The sequence below is a fragment of the Vicia villosa genome, linkage group LG2 (assembly GCF_029867415.1).
Source record: "Vicia villosa cultivar HV-30 ecotype Madison, WI linkage group LG2, Vvil1.0, whole genome shotgun sequence".
Lineage (NCBI taxonomy): Eukaryota > Viridiplantae > Streptophyta > Magnoliopsida > Fabales > Fabaceae > Vicia > Vicia villosa.
The window spans coordinates 187,111,466-187,130,436 of record NC_081181.1 but is presented as its reverse complement, the minus strand read 5'-3'; the positions used below and the strand labels follow the sequence as shown (position 1 = coordinate 187,130,436).

General features: G+C 34.6%; 3 protein-coding genes across 3 annotated transcripts; 1 reads left to right on the top strand and 2 right to left on the bottom strand.

Annotated features, from left to right (window-relative positions):
* Positions 1-2,733: 2,733 nt before the first annotated feature.
* On the bottom strand, positions 2,734-6,958 carry LOC131653267 (probable LRR receptor-like serine/threonine-protein kinase At3g47570). Its single transcript, XM_058923359.1, has 3 exons — positions 4,056-6,958; positions 3,575-3,943; positions 2,734-3,469 (listed from the first exon to the last, which is right to left on the bottom strand). The coding sequence occupies exons 1-3, from the start codon at positions 6,817-6,819 to the stop codon at positions 3,432-3,434; spliced, it is 3,171 nt and encodes a 1,056-aa protein (XP_058779342.1). The 5' UTR covers positions 6,820-6,958; the 3' UTR covers positions 2,734-3,431.
* Positions 6,959-10,289: 3,331 nt separating this feature from the next.
* LOC131653266 (probable LRR receptor-like serine/threonine-protein kinase At3g47570) lies at positions 10,290-17,244 on the bottom strand. Its single transcript, XM_058923358.1, has 3 exons — positions 11,168-17,244; positions 10,681-11,049; positions 10,290-10,553 (listed from the first exon to the last, which is right to left on the bottom strand). The coding sequence occupies exons 1-3, from the start codon at positions 13,926-13,928 to the stop codon at positions 10,543-10,545; spliced, it is 3,141 nt and encodes a 1,046-aa protein (XP_058779341.1). The 5' UTR covers positions 13,929-17,244; the 3' UTR covers positions 10,290-10,542.
* On the top strand, positions 16,872-17,920 carry LOC131650886 (uncharacterized). The gene is made up of 2 exons (XM_058920589.1): positions 16,872-17,322; positions 17,439-17,920. The coding sequence occupies exons 1-2, from the start codon at positions 16,872-16,874 to the stop codon at positions 17,918-17,920; spliced, it is 933 nt and encodes a 310-aa protein (XP_058776572.1).
* The last annotated feature ends 1,051 nt before the right edge of the window (positions 17,921-18,971 follow it).

Genomic DNA, 18,971 nt, shown 5'->3' with positions numbered 1-18,971 from the left:
TAGAAAATTTCATCTCATATAAAATGCTACATGTCCCTAGTGAGAAAATACCAGGGAGAATGTCTTATCTAAGCTTGTGAGCACCATAACTCAGGTATAAACCACTACTTTATAAAAGAAACTCCATGGATTCCAATCATTAAATCCCTCGAGGTGGCAATGGCCACCATAGAAAATTCCTTGCAATTTTCTTGAATATTACCTTTCATGATGTATATTATACATGGTGTGGTGTCGACTGATCCGACCAAAACCATTCTGGTGAAGATAAGATTTAATATGTATTATGTGTTAGGAGGAGCCTTATACATAAAAGGATTATCAACCCCTACTGAAATGCCTCAAAAGGAGAAAAAGAGGTGTACACCCTTGTCGAGGTACATGATGAATATTTGGGAAACACCTTGAAGCACTGCCCTAGCCAATACATTTATTATAAATAATATTGGTCATCTATGGTTCAAGATGTCAAAGATTACGTAAGGAAGTGTGAACAATGCCAAAAGCACAAAGATGTCCATAATGTTCCCCCATCCGAGTTAAACATGTTGAAATCATCTTGGCCCTTCTCATAGTGGGGAATGGACATACTTGGGCCCTTTCCTTTAACCCCACATAAGTTGAAGTTACTTATCGGTGAATTAGACTATTTTACAAAGTGGATAGAAGCGGATGCCTTAGTTAAAATCATTGGATCCAACATATTGAAGTTCTTTGAAAGAAGTATTTTGGCGAGGTATGAGATCCCTCAATCCGTCATTATTGGTAATGGAACTCAGTTTAAAGATAAACATTTGAAGAAATGGTTTGGAGATCTAAAGGCCAAGCAGTATTTCACACCAATAATACCGTCAGACCAATGGGCAGGCAAATCAACCAACCATGTCCTATTAAGGGGGCTAAAGAGAATACTCAAATGAGCCAAAGGAAACTAGGCAGCTGAACTCCCACAGGTTCTCTGGGACTACGTGACCACTCCTCACTTGATAACAAGCGGAACCTCCATTTTGAAGTACTTATGGGGTTGAAGCCTTCATCCCAGTCAAAGTGCAAGAGCTCAATTAGAGGAGCACACCCCCTTTTACAGAAGAAGATAATGTATAAACCATCAGGGATGAGGTAGAACTCCTAGAGGAAAGAAGATCCTTTGTCCGCCTAATGATCGTCTTCGTAAAGCAAGTAACCATCGCTAAGTACAACAAGTGGGACACACACCCGTTTCTAGAAGAAGATAATCTACAAACCATCAGGCATAAGATAATGCTCATAGAAGGAAGAAGATTCTTTTCCGCCCTAGTGAGTGTCTTCATAAAGCAAGCAACGATCGCCAAGTACAACAGGCGGGTCAAACCTTGTAGCTTTCTGTCGATGACCTCGTGTTGAGACGGGGCCGATGTCGGAGGAATGAACATCAAAGACGGTAAACTCATAGCCAACTAGGAAGGACCATAATGGATTGGGACTAGTAGAGGAAACAAAGATGAAAATATGGAGACCTTGTTCGGAGGACCAATAACAAGGACATGGAATACTACCAAACTCAAGCGATTTTTTAGCTAGGTCTCCTTCCCATGATGTTCAAATGCTAATAAAAAAGAAAAAGGCTCTTTAATGTAATATCTTTGAATTAAATAATGCAGTAACCTTCGTTGAATTTTATGATTATCTTTTATAATGTAAAATATGACACGGCCAATGCGATAAGACCTAAAAACAAAAGAAACAACACCCCTTCTTGGTATCTAGCAACTCCAAAATGTAGATAGTGGAACCTTTAATACGTCGCTCTCAAACCATGTTTTCACTTAGAGCAGGGAAGAGGAACCGACCCTTGCCCGAGTATGGTCCCTAGAGACGTTAAAGAAAAGATAGGCTCTCTAACTGGCCAATATGAACTTGAGTTTTGGCTGATAGTACCGAAGATATGAGGAAATAAAAATATTCAAGACTATATGATGAAAGAAAATCGTTTTAGACTATATTATGAAATAAAATCATTTGAGACTGTATAATGAAATAACATAATTCAGGACTATATGGTGAAATAAAATCATTCAAGACTATATGATGAAATAAAATCAATCAAGACTATATGATAAAAAAATTATTCAAGAATATATAACAAAATAAAATCATTCAAGATGATATGATGAAATAAAATCATTCAAGCAACGAATCGAAGGTCATGGGAAGAAAGAAAATGGCATTGATCCTAAATGGAAGTTACAATATATTCATCTATAAATACAATAATATTCATTCCGCAGAAGCGATTAGCTTTCCCTTTGTAACTTCTTACTTTATGTCAAGTTGATCTCGAGGAAAGCTTACATGGAGCTTCAGATGAAGTTGTAGAAGGACCGTCCTACTTCACTTAAGTCCTATTTCACTCCATCAACTTCATTTAAGAATTTGTTTTTATTCTTATCTCCACAAAGAATCGGATATTCAAAATCACAATATTTGAGATAGGTAGAAAAAATCTATTTGCAAATATTGTAAGTAATCAGAAATTAGTAAGCAACAACAATGTAAAATGAAATAATAAAACTAAATGAAATCTCTATCAATGAATTTCTTTATATTTTCTCTTTATCATTTTATCAACTAGTAGTATCCGTTAAAATAAGAGCGAGTTTCATCTATGTTACTCCCTTTGTCTCAAATTATAAAACATTTTAGAGAGAAAATTTATCTCAAATTATAAGTCACTTTATAATTTAAATTTTATTTTCCAATATAATTATTGAAGGGCATTTTTATAAAACTATATATAATTTCACTTACCCATAAAGTAATAATTGTATTTCTTAATTTGTGTGAAATATTCAAAACGTCTTATAATTTGGGACAAATGTAATATGTGATAATAACTTTGTCTTTACAAGAAATTGAAAAACGTTTTTAAAAAAAAGAAAAAAAAATTATATATAAATATTTGTAAATATCCGCGAATACCTAAAAACCCGTGGATTATTCGTTTAACAGATATCAGCACGGATATGAGACGAATACGAGTATTAAATTTATCCAACGGACGAATACAGATATCACACTATACATCATTGTGGATATCCATTTAAATCCCTATAGATTCATACTAGTTGCCTAAAATGCTAATAATATTACATGCTTTAATAGTTTGAAATAAGAGAAAGAAAGTGGAAAGAAAACTATGCCATGCTGACTCAGCTGATCTGAAATACTTTTTTATTGCTTCAAAACCTTTGATTAATGTCAGTATCCACCATAATAAGTCTCCTTCCCATGTTATTGTTGAACATGCTTCTGCTAAAAATAATGTATTTTAATTAACTTGACACTATATAATGTTTCTAGTGATACAATACTTCAAGATAATGGTCTAACATCTTAACAAAAGTACACCATGCTGAATAACCTCTCTTTCCACCACAAATGACTTGAAAAATTTAGTCCAGCTTTAGGTACTTGTTATGAGTGTCAACACCTGAAATTCAAATCAAGTAGAAGCTCATTATTATTACCTTTGTATTTTGTAGTTAAGCATTTTTAAAATGCACAATAAGATTATAAAAATCAAACTATAACTCACCAGGGAAAAATGCATTTTTGATTATGGTAAGCTCTCTAGTGACATCACCAATATTCATTCTTTCTTTTGGTGATTCCATTGAACAAGTAAGTCCAATCCTTAAAAGTGAAACTAATCCCTCCTCTATATTTGGAGCAAGATTCTCATGATTTCCATCTTCTATTTCTACTTCTCCATCTCTAAATATAAGATGTGGGTCCAAAATCTTTATAACATTATCTGGAAATGATACTGCAACAAAGTCATGCAGATTTTGACCATTTTCAAAAGCTTCATCGGTGGGTCTTCTACCAGTAAGAACTTCCAACAAAAAGATTCCAAAACTGTACATGTCCCCAGATGTGGACACTTCAGAACCCATTCCATACTCTAAAATATGTATCACAAGACGTGAGTGCTACGTAACTTGTAAAATATTAAATCTACACAAAAGTGGAGAATTCTAATAAACAAAGGCAGATTCAAAAAGTTTAGAACATACCTGGAGGAGTATAGCCAACAGTTCCTTTTAATCCAATTGTACTAGTATTCTTATGAGAGGTACCGCCAATGGCTGAGACAAGTTTAGCTATGCCAAAATCACTCACATGAGCAACCATGTCATCATCAAGAAGGACATTGCTTGGCTTTAGATCAGAATGAATGACCACTTGCTCACAATCTTGATGAAGATAATGTAATGCAGATGCAACATCGATAATGATGTTTAATCTATGACCAAGGTTCAATGTTTTTGGATGCTCAGCATTTAAAATCTCGGGATGCAACCATTGTTCTAAGCTTCCATTTTTCATGTAATCAAAAACTAGAGCTTTAAATTCTTGACCTTTGTAATCCGTACTAACACAACATGTTAAAATCTTGACTAAATTTCGATGTCGTATGTTTTTGAGTGCATTACATTCAACAATGAAACTCTTGTGAGCTCCCTTCTTTTGGAGGTTCAGGACCTTTACTGCAACAACATTATCTTCTGACATAAGATTTCCTTTATACACAGAACCAAAACTTCCTGATCCGATCAAGTTTTCATTCGAGAAACCATTAGTTCCTCGATGCAAGTCTTGGTAGGAAATCTTAGCTAGTTGATCAATTGTTGGTGAATCAAAAGACCTATTTGGATTTCTTTTTCTCATCCAGTAGATAGTTATAACAAATAAAAGTATTAGAAGAAAAGAAACCACACTAACTATCACTGCTATCAATTTGAATTTATGGTGTTTTGCTTGTTTCCTACCCTTGATAGGGCATGGTGGTAGATGCAGTTGTGAAATACCTCCACAAAGCTTATTGTTTCCAATAAGTGATATTTGGGTTGCATTTCCAAACACACCATCTATTGGTACTTCACCTTCCAACATGTTAAAAGAAACATTCAAATATGTTAAAATTGAGATGTTTTGCATAACATCGGGAATTGATCCGGTCAATCGATTTCTTGAAAGGTCTAAATATTGCAGGCCTTTGAGAGAAGCAAAAGTAGACGGTATTGTTCCATTAAAGGAGTTTCCTTGCAAAAGAAGATATTCTAAGCCTATACATTCACCAATTGATGTAGGAATAACACCCGATAGATGATTCTCAGAGACATCTAGCATATCAATATTTTTTAGCATACTCATTTCTCTTGGTAAGCTACCACTCAAATAGTTATGTGACAAATCCAATGTGTTTGATAAAGAAGAAAGGTTAAAAACCTCTAAAGGAATGGTTCCTCTAAGCTTATTCCACGAAAGTTCTAGATATTGTAATTGTTGACAGTTCCCTATACTTGGAGGAATATCTCCATTAAACATATTATGATGTAAATCCAAATAATACAATTGACTGAGATTGCCTATAAAGGGCGGTATGTTTCCTAACAGCTTGTTGCCATCCAATTGTAATTGTTGCATCTTTTGGAACTTCCCAAAAGTAGTTGGAATCGTTCCTTCAAAGTGGTTGAATTGCAAGCCCAAGAGAGTTAAGCCAGTAAGATATCCTAATTCTGCAGGAATTTTTCCTGATATATTATTAAACCCAAGATATAGTTCATTGAGTTCAATGGATAAATTTCCTATGGCCTTTGGGAGAACACCTTGAAAATTATTATGGAACATAGAAAACATATACAACTTAGTACAGTTTGCCAAAGAATGTAAAAATTCCAAATCATTAGTTGAATTGCCACCTAAATGATTGTATTCCAAATTCAAATATTGCAGATCTTTTAGCCTTTCTAGATTTGGAACTTGTCCGACAAATTGATTTTGACTGATATCAAATTCTACAAAGGAAGATGCATTTATAATTGAAGTTGGAATTGGGCCAGAGAATTGATTCCCTCCAATTAAAAAATGTTCGAGCTTGGGGAGGGTGTGGAACAAGTTGGGTGGAAGAGAACCATAAATCTTATTCTTTTCTGTGACGAGCGCAGTAAGTGATGACATATTGTAAAGACAAGAAGGAATCATACCAGACAAATTATTCACAGCGCCAGTTAAAATTGTCAAGTTTTTGAGGGCACATATTTCTTGGGGAATATCTCCCTCTAAGTTGTTATAGTCAAATACCAAAACAGTTAAGAATGAAAGATTCCCAATGAATGAAGGGATTCCTCCGGTTAAATTATTTTTCCAAAAGTTGAACGATTGAAGCTTTCTCAAAGAGCCAATTTCAATTGGTATTTTGCCAATCAAACTGTTCCCTGCCAAAAACAAGCCTTTGAGATTGGAACAATATGTCAAGTTTGTAGGAATTTCACCTGTAAACGAGTTATCAGCAAGATGAAGTTGTTGTAATTGCAGCAACCGACCCAACTCCTGTGGTATTTCTCCGAAGAAGCTGTTGTTGTTAAGGTTGAGATTTATCAGATAAGAGAGATTGCCAACATGAGGAGATAAAGATCCATGTAATTGATATCCTTCTAAGTTCAAGTCTATAACTCTTTGGTGCATGGGGCTGCATGTGATCCCATGCCACTTGCAGAAGTGGATGGAAGTATTCCAAGATTCAAGAGTTCCATACGGATAACTAGATATTGATTCTTTAAATTTGAGCAATGCCAAATAATCTGTTTGGTTTCCTAATGATACTGCCACAATTTTGTTTGGACCAAACCAAATTAAATTTACAGTAAACAGAAAAACAACATGAAGGTATGCCAACAAAGAAAAAGGCTTCATTTGGTGGAATAGTAAGAGGTGTATGTTATATGACTTTATTTGGATTTGATAAGTATGAGGTAATACATAACAAGCATCCATTTAAATACTGTGGCATGAGCTATTGCTGGGTGTGAACTTAACTTTTTTTTTAGTTTCACAAACAATATTATATTGAAAAGTCAAGACAATGGATCAAACAAAGACAAAAATTATTCAGATGATAACTTCAGAACCACCCTTTTGTCAACAGATTGGACCTAGTGGTTTAAAAAAAAAAACTATTATATGATCTATTATTGGATTAAATTACTGAGTTTTGGATTTTGTTGACATGATTCCTTAGCTTAAGGTGAAACCTAGGGAAGGTTATAAATTCTTGCATATGAAACTAGCATGTTGGTATTACCAATCAGAAGAGTTAGCAAGTGTACTGCTATTAAAATATTCTTTCTAAAAATAAGTTAAATATTTAAATATTTTTAGAAATAATTTTAATTTTTACAAAAATATGAAATTAACCACTGACCTGAATCTGCCTCCCGACACGCTCTTTAACCATTCCATTACTATGTAGTATAAGTTTTGCATAGTAGTCCCCTCGTTACACTTACTTACAGGTTTGTTCAAATTAGACGTTAATACATAACTTGCAGAACTTCATGGACTAAGGTCTAATAACTTGACTTGGCAGCTGCATGTCATGGATCTTGCAAGCACTAAGCAATCGACCAAAAGCTTTGGCTTGGACTTCTGGAGGCATTTCCTGAATTGAATCTAAAGGTAGACCAAGTTTTCCGACTCGGCCGAGAGTTCTACTAAACAAGTATAATTTTTTCAAAGCAAATATTACCCCAAGCAAATCATTTTCAGTAGTTGTGTATTTCAATTAAATTTCATTTAAGACTTTTAATTCTTGCATGCTAAATCACATGGAAATACTTTGCATGTTCCTGGCCATGGATTGCTCCCACTGCTTAATCACTATCATCACACATAAGCTTAAAGGATAATGCCCAAATTGGGGCTATGATTACGGAGACACGGATTAACTTCTCTTTAATCAACATAAAAGAACTTTAACATTCAGAACTAAACACAAAATATGCTTCCTTATTAAATTTGGTTACAAAATGATTTTGAAATTTTAGAGAAGTCTTGTATAAAATGTTGGTAGAATTTGGCATTTTTTTAAAAACTTCTCACTCATTTTATATAAAGCGGCATAGGTAATTTTTCTACTACATTTATTTTGGTATGATCAACTTTAATATCTTTCGAAGAGATTTTGTGTCCTAAGATAATTCCTTCAAAAACCATCAAATAACATTTTTATCAATTCAAAATTAAATTGGGTTCAATGCATTTCTTCAAAATGAAATTTAAGTGAATATGACACATTAAATGTTTTATCTACTGTGGAAATCTTTTGGTTTCCTCCGCCTGCGGGATGCATTAAATGCAACATCGATGGTTTGGCTATAGGCTTTCCCGTGGTTATCTCTTGTGGAGGCATTTTCAAGGATGAAAAAGCTTGTCACCTTGGTAGCTTTTATGATTATATTGGTTTCGGGAGAGCTGACATTGCAGAACTCACTGCTGCCATGTTAGCTATAGAAAAAGTTAAAGAACTCAATTGGAGGAAGCTTTGGATTGAATCGGATTGTTTGCTGGTTGTTAATGCCTTTTCTAATTTGGACCTTGTGCCTTGGTACATCAAGTCTCGTTGGCTTCATTGTTGTAACTAGTACACACTTACAATTGATTTTTTGATCACTCACATTTATCGTGAGGCCAAATTTTGTGTTGATATCTTGGCTAGCATTGGCCTCAAAGTTAAATCTTTCACTTGGTTTAATTTTGTCCACAGGGATATTATTAGGAATGTCTTGTTTGACAAGGATGATAGCCCTAGACTTAGACTTTTTTTAAGAGATTTTGGTTTGGTCCCCCTTATAATCTTGTATCCTCTTTCTTTTTGATTTAATATATTTACTCTTTCTAATGGTATGTTTTTTTTAATGTGTGTTAAGTCTTCCTTTATCTCTTTAGCCAAATCAATCTTAAAACATTGAGATTGCATTTTCAATGGTGAGGATATGGAGAGCGTACCTCTTTCGAGGAGAGCTAGTCTCTCTGTCATTGGTGAATCCTCTTGCAATAGTGTTGAGCGTGTGGTGGATAACTTTGTCATCTTCTTGATTTTTTTGGCTCCTTTCCTTCATTGGATATGGGGCTTATGGGGATGATTCTTCCTTGAGAACTTGATGCCCTAAACTTCTACTGAGGTTTCTCTTCACATACAAGTGTCCTTTCTGAATTAGGCGTTGTATCTATTTTTTGAGCTAAAGACATTCCTTAACTATTTGACTATTACACGTCAGATATTTCTTTTGCGGCACAACAAGTTAGTCAATTCATGCACACTTCTGCTTTAATTTCTTGGAAGAGTAAAAAGCAAGTTCGAGTCTCCAAGTCATCAACTGAGTCGGAATATTGAGCCATATCTACAACTTGCTCTGAGATTATTTGACTTCGTGGTTTGTTGGCAGAACATGACATTCCTCAAGGTACTCTGACACCTCTCTATGATGACAACACTAGTGCCATCCAACTTGCTGCTAATCCGGGTTTTCATGAGCATAGTAAGCATATTGAGGTAGACTACCACTCCATTCTCGAGGCTCTCGATGATCACGTTATATCTCTTCTTCATGTCAGCTCACAACTTCAACTTGCTGATATCTTTTCGAAAGTTGTTCCTCATCCCCGCCACTAATTTCTATTGTGCAAATTGGTGCTTCTTGATCAGTGGCATCAATTTGAGGGGAATGTTAGTCAATGATATTATTTCTTTTAATGTGATGCTTAGAATCAGCCTAATAATAATTGTATATATTTGTAATTCCTATTTAACCCATATATATATTAGGAATTTGGTGTTATTAGTGATTAATAGTTGTAATCATGATTGTAATATACATACAAGTGAATATAATGAAAGAAAGGACAAGACGCCACAATTTATTGACATGGATAAAACTTAGATACAATTTTTTAGATGTGATTCTTACTATTTTTCAATGAAAATATATGATAAATGTACTTAATTATAATTTAAAAAGTGAAAATACGAGAAAATTGCATGTGTAATAAGAAATTATACATTTATTATATTTTTATCAGAAAATAGTAAGAACAAGGCTAAAGAATTGGATTTAAGTTTTATCTTTCTACTATTACTATTTTAATCAAAAGTTAAAATTTTAAGTAAGTCTTATAATCTAGTTACTTGGCTACTACTTCTTGGACATACATTTTGTAAGCTAGTGACATATCACAGACATTTAATCCTGGAAATATGGAATAAACATTTTGACGAATCATATGCTTCCGAACTATGATTTTTGCTGTCCTAAAATGTTTGTTCTATTTGATGCATTGTCTGTTAATTTTATTCAGCCTCCACTTAATCCTAAAGTTTATTATTTAATGAGTTTAAACATCATGATAATCCCATGGTATATAATATAGCATGCTTTATTAGTTTGAAATAGAAGAAAGTGGAAAGAAAACTATCATAAACTGAATCAACTTATCTGAAATTTTTATTTATTGCTTCTGGAGCTTTGATAAAAGGCAGTGTCCACCATAATAAGTTTCCTTACCAAGTTATTGGTGAACATGCTTCTGCTAAAAATGATTACATGTATTTCAATAAACTTGACACTATATAAGATAGTGGCCTAACTTCTTAACAAAAGCACACCATGCTGCATAACTTCTTTTTTCACAAATACTTGGAAATTTAAGAGCTCAAATTTTCTAGTGAACACCTGAAATTCAAATCAAGAAGTTCACTATTACCTTTGTATTCTGAAATATGAAACTCTAATTATCACTGTGAATGCAATTAATGACTAATTATGATTCAACTAACCATAAAAAATCTCAAATTCTCACCTGGAAAAAAGGTCTTTTTGATTATGCTAAGCTCCCTAGTGACAACAACAATATTCATTCTTTCTTTAGGTGACTCCATTGAACAAGTAAGTCCAATCCTAAAAAGGGAAACTAAACCCTCCTCTACATTTGGAGCAAGATTCTGATGATATCCATCTTCTATTTCAACTTCTCCATAACTAGGTACAAGACATGGGTCCAAAATCTCTATAAGATTATCAGGAAATGATCTTGCAACAAAGTTATGCAGATTTTGACCGTTTTCAAAAGTTTCATCGGTGGGTCTTCTACCGGTAAGAACTTCCAACAGAAGGATTCCAAAGCTATACATGTCACCACATGTGGACACTTTAGAACCCATTCCATACTCTAAAATATGTATCAAAAGATGTGAGTACTATGTAACTTGTAAGATATTAAATCTAAACAAAAAAAAATAATGGAGAATTCAAAGAAACAAAGGAGGACTCAAAAGTTTAGAACATACCTGGAGGAGTATAGCCAACTGTCCCTTTTATTCCAACTGTACTAGTATTCTTAGGAGAGGTAGCGTCAATGGCTGAGACAAGTCTTGCTATGCCAAAATCACTCACATGAGCAACCATGTCATCATCAAGAAGAACATTGCTTGGCTTTAGATCAGAATGAATGACTACTTGCTCACATTCTTGATGAAGATACTGTAATGCAGATGCAACATCGATAATGATGATTAATCTATGACCAAGGTTCAATTTTGGTGGATGCTCAACATTTAGAATTTCGGGATGCAGCCATTGTTCTAAGCTTCCATTTTTCATGTAATCAAAGACTAGAGCTCTAAATTCTTGACCTTTGTAATCCGTACTAACACAGCATGTTAAAATCTTGACTACATTTCGATGCCTTATGTTTTTGAGTGCATTACATTCAACAATGAAACTCTTGTGAGCTCCCTTCTTTTGAAGGTTCAGGACCTTTACGGCAACAACACTATCTTCTGATACAAGATTTCCTTTATACACAGAACCAAAACTCCCTGATCCGATCAAGTTTTCATTCGAGAAACCATTAGTTCCTCGATGCAAGTCTTGGTATGAAACCTTAGCTAGTTGATCAATTGATGCTGAATCCGATGATTGTTTTTTATTTCTTTTCTTCATCAAGTAGATAGTTATAGCAAATGAAAGTATGAGAATAAAACAAACTCCACTAACTATCAGTACTATCAACTTGAATTTATGGTGATTTTCCTGTCTCCTACCTTTTATAGGGCATGGTTGTAGATGCAGCTGTAAAATTCCTCCACAAAGCTTATTGTTTCCAAAAATTGCTATTTGGCTTGCGTTTCTAAAGACACCATCTATTGGTACCTCGCCTTCCAACATGTTAAAAGAAACATTAATATGTTCCAAAACTGAGATATTTTGCATAATATCAGGAATTGATCCTGTCAAATGATTTCTTGAAAGGTCTAAATACCGAAGACCTTTGAGAGAAGCCAAAGTAGATGGTATTGTTCCATTAAAGAAGTTTGCTTGCAAAAGGATATACTCTAAGCTTGTGCATTCACCGATTGTTGTAGGAATATCTCCAGATAGATGATTCCCAGAGACATCCAGCGAACCAATATTTTTAAGCATGCCAACTTCTCTCGGTAAGATTCCACTCAAAAAGTTATGTGACAAATTCAACAAGATTGATAAAGAAGAAAGCTTAAAAACCTCTAAAGGTATGGTTCCTATAAGCTTATTTTGCGAAAAATCTAGATATTGTAATTGTTGGCAGTTTACTATACTTGGAGGAATATTTCCATCAAACATATTAAGTTGTAAATCCAAATAATACAATTGACTGAGATTGCCGATAAAGGGTGGTATATTTCCTATCAGCTTGTTTCCACCCATTTGTAATTGTTGCATCTTTTGGAACTTCCCAAAAGTAGTTGGAATAATTCCCTCAAAGTGGTTGAATGACATGGGCAAGGCAATTAAACCAACTAGATTTCCTAACTCTGCAGGAATTTTTCCTGATATCTCATTAAACCCAAGATGTAGCATATTGAGTTCAGTGGATAAATTGCCTATGGCATTTGGCAGAGTGCCACCAAAACTATTATCGGATATAGAAACCAGAGACAATTTACTACAATTTGTCAAAGATTTAAAAAAATACAAATCATTAGTTGAATTTCCACCTAAATTGTTGAATTCCAAATTCAAATAAATCAAATCTTTTAGCCTATCGAGATTTGGAACTTGTCCAACAAAAAAATTTCGACTCATATCAATCTTTACAATGGAAGATGAATTTATAATTGAAGTTGGAATAGTGCCAGAGATTTGATTCCCGCCAATTTGAAAATGTTGGAGATTGGGGAGGGTGTGGAACATATTGGGTGGAAGAGAACCATGAATATTATTTAATGCTGTTAACAGCATAGTAAGTGACGAGATATTGTAAACACAAGGGGGAATCATACCAGATAAATTGTTCCTACCCCAACTTAAAATTGACACGTTTGTGAGGCGACATACTTCTTGTGGAATATGTCCCTCTAAGTTGTTATAGTCAAATACTAAAAAATTTAAGCGTGAAAGATTCCCTATGAATGAGGGGATTCCTCCAGTTAAATTATTTTTCAAAAGGTTGAATGCTTGAAGCTTTTTCAAAGAGCCAATTTCAATCGGTATTTTTCCAATCAAATTGTTTCCTACCAAAATCAAGCCTTTGAGATTGGAGCAATATGTCAAGTTTGTAGGAATTTCACCTGCGAACGAGTTATGGGAAAGACGAAGTTGTTGCAATTGTAGCAACTGGCCCAACTCCTGTGGTATTTCTCCAAAGAAGCTGTTGTTGTTAAGGTTGAGACTTATCAGAAAAGAGAGATTGCCAACATAGGGAGATAAAGATCCGTGTAACTGATTTCCTTCTAAGTTCAAGTCTATAACTCTTTGATGCATGGGGCTGCATGTGATTCCATGCCACTTGCAGAAGTGGATGGAAGTATTCCAAGATTCAAGAGTTCCATATGGATAACTAGATATTGATTCTTTGAATTTGAGTAATGCCAAATGATCTGTTTGGTTTCCTAATGTTACTGCCACAATTTGGTTTGGACCAACCCACATTACATTTAAGGTAAACAGAAAAAGAAGATGAAGGTAGAAGAGTACAGGTGCCAATAAAGAAAGAGGCTTCATTTGGTGCAGAAAGAAGTTTATGCTGTGGATTTGATAACTATGTGGTAATACATAAGAAGCATGCATTTAAACACTAGTGGCATGAGCTAGTGCTGAATTTGAACTTAATTTTGTTATTAACTTCACACACAAAGTCAGTCAAAGTGATGCGACAGAGCTATGTGATTATGTGGACAATATAACTCCACACTTCCTACAATAATACAATTATCAAAATATTTGGAATTAATGGTTCATATTTCCTTGACTTTGTCAGCATAGCTTTTGGGAAAATAAATGAGACAGGTGAAATAGTGTAGTTGTGCATCAATGACTAGAAGATGGCAAGGCAAAGGAATTGTACATATAGTTATTGTGCTGGCCCCTTGAAATTTTAGAATTCTAACTAGAAGAGTTAAGTAAAAAATGGTAACTAAGAACACAAATAAATTCCAGGGTTTTAATAGAATTAACTTGAGAGAAGATATGTTTGGATGAAAAACGTTACTTGCTCAGATATCTCATAAAAATCTTTGAGAATTTTGTGAAGATTAGTATAGAAAGGCCTGGCCTTTTTTCTATCACATGACTCATAATGATCTAACAACTTGTTTCCACTAAAACTTTAAGTTGTATATATTCCATTAAAACTAATTATGTGCAGCTTTCATTCAGTTAGGTATTCTTTTGTTTATAATTCAAAATAGAACGAGAATATAATCTAACCTGAAAGGCTGAAACTTATTGAATATTTTTGCCCAACTTCAATTTTCGACTACATACACTCACCCCGAAAACCCTAAGGAGACACCCCTAACTAGAAGAAAAACTCTAGGACTGTGTTCTAGATCAGAATTCAAAATTTATATCTGTCTACTTGTAAATGGAAAGTTGCTTTGGTGATCCTTTTACCTCTCTCTTTATTTATAAACTTTACTGTATGCTATGATGAACTAGTTGAATGACTCATGATAGAAAAATATATATCATGGTTTTACATTAATAATGGCATAGTTTTTCGTCGCTTAGTTTGATTATTTTGTAAGACTATGACAGTCAATAGCTTGACCTCTTTATCTTGACCCTTTCCCTCCATCAATTTAGTAGTTGTCTAATGACAGCACAAGCAGTATTACTCAGAGGAACCTTCAACGCTTTAGTCCTTTAACTTATATAACTTTTGCTTAGTCTTCATAGAGATAGAAGATAAGATAAAAACATTATGATAGTTGAACAAACATAAGTACCTTCACAGAAGATGGAAAAGCCTTAGCAAGTAACACGTGACAGAAGTGAAAGAAAAAAAATGTAACTCTTAATTGCTTGGCCTGTACACCTTGTATTACAACTTGTTCTCTCAACAGAATTAGATTGAATTTAGACTTAACAGTGTGCAGACAAACAATAAATCTTCTGAATTTGTTAGATCAGAAACAAGAATATCAAGAATATCAAGAATATCAAGTGCGTCAGTAATACTAATATCAATAACATGTATTTGGAGACTAAGAGCATAAATGTATTATATCTCTTTAATATAAATCTACTCAAGTACAAAAATAGAACTAAAATATGAAATTAACCACTGACCTGAACCTGGCTCCAGCCACATTCTTTAACCATTCCATTACCATCTATGGGGTTTTGCACAGTATTCGCCTCCTTGCACTTACTAACAGAGTTGTACAGATTAGCCATTATTTGGTTTGGAAGTCCAAAGAGTCAAATCTTTATTTTTTTACCCTTTCAAACGCTTCTCTTGATTTGTTAATACTACCATATTTAGAATTCACGTGTAAAAGAGACGTTTGGTCTAGTTGGTCAAATTCAAATCGATTTCCAAATACGCATTGTTCGATCTCATGTCCAATGCTGAGTGATCCCAAATTAGCACAAGCTGATAAAATAGTTGCAAGGGTTGCTCCATTTGGTTTAGTTTTTGTCCTTATCATCCGTCTAAAAAGACTCGATGCTTCCTCGTGATGGCTTGAGCAGGCATATCCTGACACCATCGAAGTCGATGATAGAACACTCTTTCCTATTATTGTATCAAATATCCTTCAAGCAGATGTATGTTTGCCACAGTTTGCACGCATAGTTATACGCATGTTTCCAATGGAATCCTCTTCATCACACCCAAAAATGAATACAGCGGAGTGAACTGATGAATCTAACAAGAGTTCTTCAGATCGATTGTAGGAAAATAGAAATAAGATTCAGAAACACAACAAAGTCAATGCCAATGTTTTGATGCTGCATTTGATTAAATAACTTGAACACTTCCATATTACTCCCAAACATCACATAACCCCCATGATAATTGTCCAAGAAACTACTGACTTTTCATCCAAAAAGTCAAAAACTGAATTTTCTAAATCCATTTGTCCAAACTTAGCAATCATACCCATCAATGAGTTATCTAGAGAAACCTCAAAACACACAAGTCCAAGTTTGACAACAAAACAATATATTGACATACCCTGCCAAAGAAACTCAAGAATTCAAATTGGAAGAATAACCCAATAAAATTGAAACAAATGTAGACAAACTTGGTTCGAAACCAAGAGCCGCGTCTCTTTCAAGAAGCTCAATGCCTTGTCCATAAAAGAGGGTATTCCACACGACAACAGTTCTTTGTGGCATTTCATCAAACACCTTTATTGCATATTCAATAATGGAATAAATGTATGAGCTTCGAAGGCAAGTCTAATGACATGAACATGAAGCATTGAATCGTGTGCAATGGAATGGTGGTTGGCATGGGAACCGAGGATTAAAGGATAGGTGAGGGTGTTGCCATGGACACCAGAGTGGTGCATAAACTAATAAACTTTTCATGTTTCTGTGAAGAACCCATTGTTGATAGTCTCGAATCATTATGAATCATTAAGTTCCATAGGTTAAACTGAGTTTCAAAGGGCATTTGAAATTAAGTTGGCAAGAGTTGAAGGACTCGGTCTATCTTCTATTTCCATTTCCATAGTTTTAAATTACTCCCTCTAAATTAGTAATTCCTCTGCATCCTCAACCATGCAAAAGATTAATCTTACAAAAGCTAATAAATTTTGTATGGTTCCCTCTCACACTCTTTTTGCAGGTGACATAATGATTTTCTGCAGAGGAGATGTTAAATCTCTTAAGGCTATTTCTGATCTTCTTAAGAACTATCGAAACTATTCGGGCCAGTTTTACAACTATTCCAAATCATTGATTTATGCTCGTGGAATGACTTTAGCTAAGCATAGCAGTTTGGCTAACTTAATTGGATTCACTATGGCTATTCCACCTTTCATCTATTTTGGAGTTCCATTTTTTTTAGGTAAACTTAAAGCTTGTTACTTTCTCTACATTGCAGATAAGATAAGGCTCAAACTAGCAGCCTGGAAAGCAAAAACTCTGCCAATGGCAGGCAGGACTCAACTGGTGAAATCAGTCATTCTTAGCATGATGGTGCATTGCATTTCCATTTATAATTGGCCTGGTAGCATAATCAAGAAGATAGAGCTTTGAATGAGAAACTTTATTTGGAGTGGAAGCATTGAGAAGAAGAGATAGTCACAGTTGCTTGAAAAACCTGTTGCAAAAATTTAAACGAAGGTGGTTTGGAAATCATTTACCTCGAGGCCTACAATTCTGCCACTAATATTCATTTATGTTGGAAGTTCTTGAACTTTAATCAAAGTTGGTCAATCTTGTTCAATGATAGAGTGAAAACAAATGGCAGACTCATAAAGTATGCTATTAAGTCTTCAATCTGGAATGGAATTAAAGAGGCTCATGGAGCTGTGTTGGATAATTGTATGTGGAGCATTGACAATGGTAGAAGTGTTAACTTTTGGTTAGACAACTGGACATGTGAAACTTTAGCCAACAAGTATCAAATTCCAGAAAAATTTCATTATGGTCTAACTTCAAAACTAAGTGACTGGTGGACAAATGCTTGGAATATCAACAACAACATTCAAGTGGCTTTGCCTAACCTGTTAGGCACAATTTCTCGTTACTCTATTCCTGAAGTAGAGGTTCATGACCTCTTTGCTTGGAAGAATAACATCAATGGCATTTTAACTATAAAGTAAGCGTATAATACAATCATCAACCATTGTCCCTCCACAATCTGGAAATCTTTTCCCTTGGGACATTGATTCTCCTCCATCTCACTCTATGATTGTTTGGAGGTACATTCACCACAAACTTCCAACTGATGAAAATATGTTAATAAGAGGTTTTTCATTTCCTTCCTTATGCAACCTTTGTCACTCTTGCAAGGAAACTTCTTCCCATCTTTTCTTTGAATGCAAGTTTGCTAAAAGCATTTGGATGTGGCTGGGAAAAATCTTTCATCTGAATCAATTGATCTCTGACATTGAGGACTGCACACCAATTTTATCCTACTGTTGGTCTCCTCAACCTAGAGTTGTTATTCATGCTAGCATGGTTTGTATCTTCTACCAAATCTGGAAAGCTAGAAACATGACTAGGTTTGAAGATAAAAGAACTACTTGGAACTTCTGTGTGTCTATAATCTTGGCTCATGCTAAAATAGTTGGAAACAATTCTCACCGGGTCTCTAACTCCTCAATCTCCATCTTTCCCTGCTCAAAAGGTTTGACATATCCCTACATCCTAGCAAAAATTTGAAAACGATGGAGGTGTTTTGGTCTCCTCCAATTTTGGGATGGATAAAATGCAATATTGATGATGTTGCTGCTAGAAATCCAAGGTCGGATGCGTGTGGGGGCATTTTTTCAGGACCACTATGTTAATCACATTCTAAGCTTTAGTGCTTTCTTAGGGTGTGAATCTTCGGAATCGGCTGAGCTTTTAGCTGCGACCATGGCTTTAGAAACAGAACAAAAATCATTTCTCAACTTTGGTTGGAAACTGATTGTAGTTATGTTGTTAATGCTTTTAAAAATCATGCTTTGGTGCCTTAGAAACTTCAGTCTCGTTGGCTTTTGTGTTGGGACTACACGATAAACATTGATTTCAGGATCTCCCATAACTTTAGAGATGCCAATTTTTGTGCAGATCATTTGGCTAGTATTGGTTTAAAGTCCAAAACTACCTCTTGGTTCAATTATGTCCATCAAGATATCATTAGAGATTACTTGTTAGACAAGAAGGGTA

Excerpts from the sequence above, each read along its gene's own strand:
- LOC131653267 (XM_058923359.1), bottom strand. The coding sequence starts at position 6,819 with ATGGATGCTTGTTATGTATTACCTCATACTTATCAAATCCAAATAAAG. Across the intron at positions 3,944-4,055 it reads TGTTGGCTATACTCCTCCAG|AGTATGGAATGGGTTCTGAA; the intron begins GTATGTTCTAAA and ends TACATATTTTAG. Across the intron at positions 3,470-3,574 it reads CAAAAATGCATTTTTCCCTG|GTGTTGACACTCATAACAAG; the intron begins GTGAGTTATAGT and ends TTTGAATTTCAG.
- LOC131650886 (XM_058920589.1), top strand. The coding sequence starts at position 16,872 with ATGCAAAAGATTAATCTTACAAAAGCTAATAAATTTTGTATGGTTCCC. Across the intron at positions 17,323-17,438 it reads TTCCATTTATAATTGGCCTG|GTGGTTTGGAAATCATTTAC; the intron begins GTAGCATAATCA and ends ATTTAAACGAAG.
- LOC131653266 (XM_058923358.1), bottom strand. The coding sequence starts at position 13,928 with ATGCATGCTTCTTATGTATTACCACATAGTTATCAAATCCACAGCATA. Across the intron at positions 11,050-11,167 it reads AGTTGGCTATACTCCTCCAG|AGTATGGAATGGGTTCTAAA; the intron begins GTATGTTCTAAA and ends TACATATTTTAG.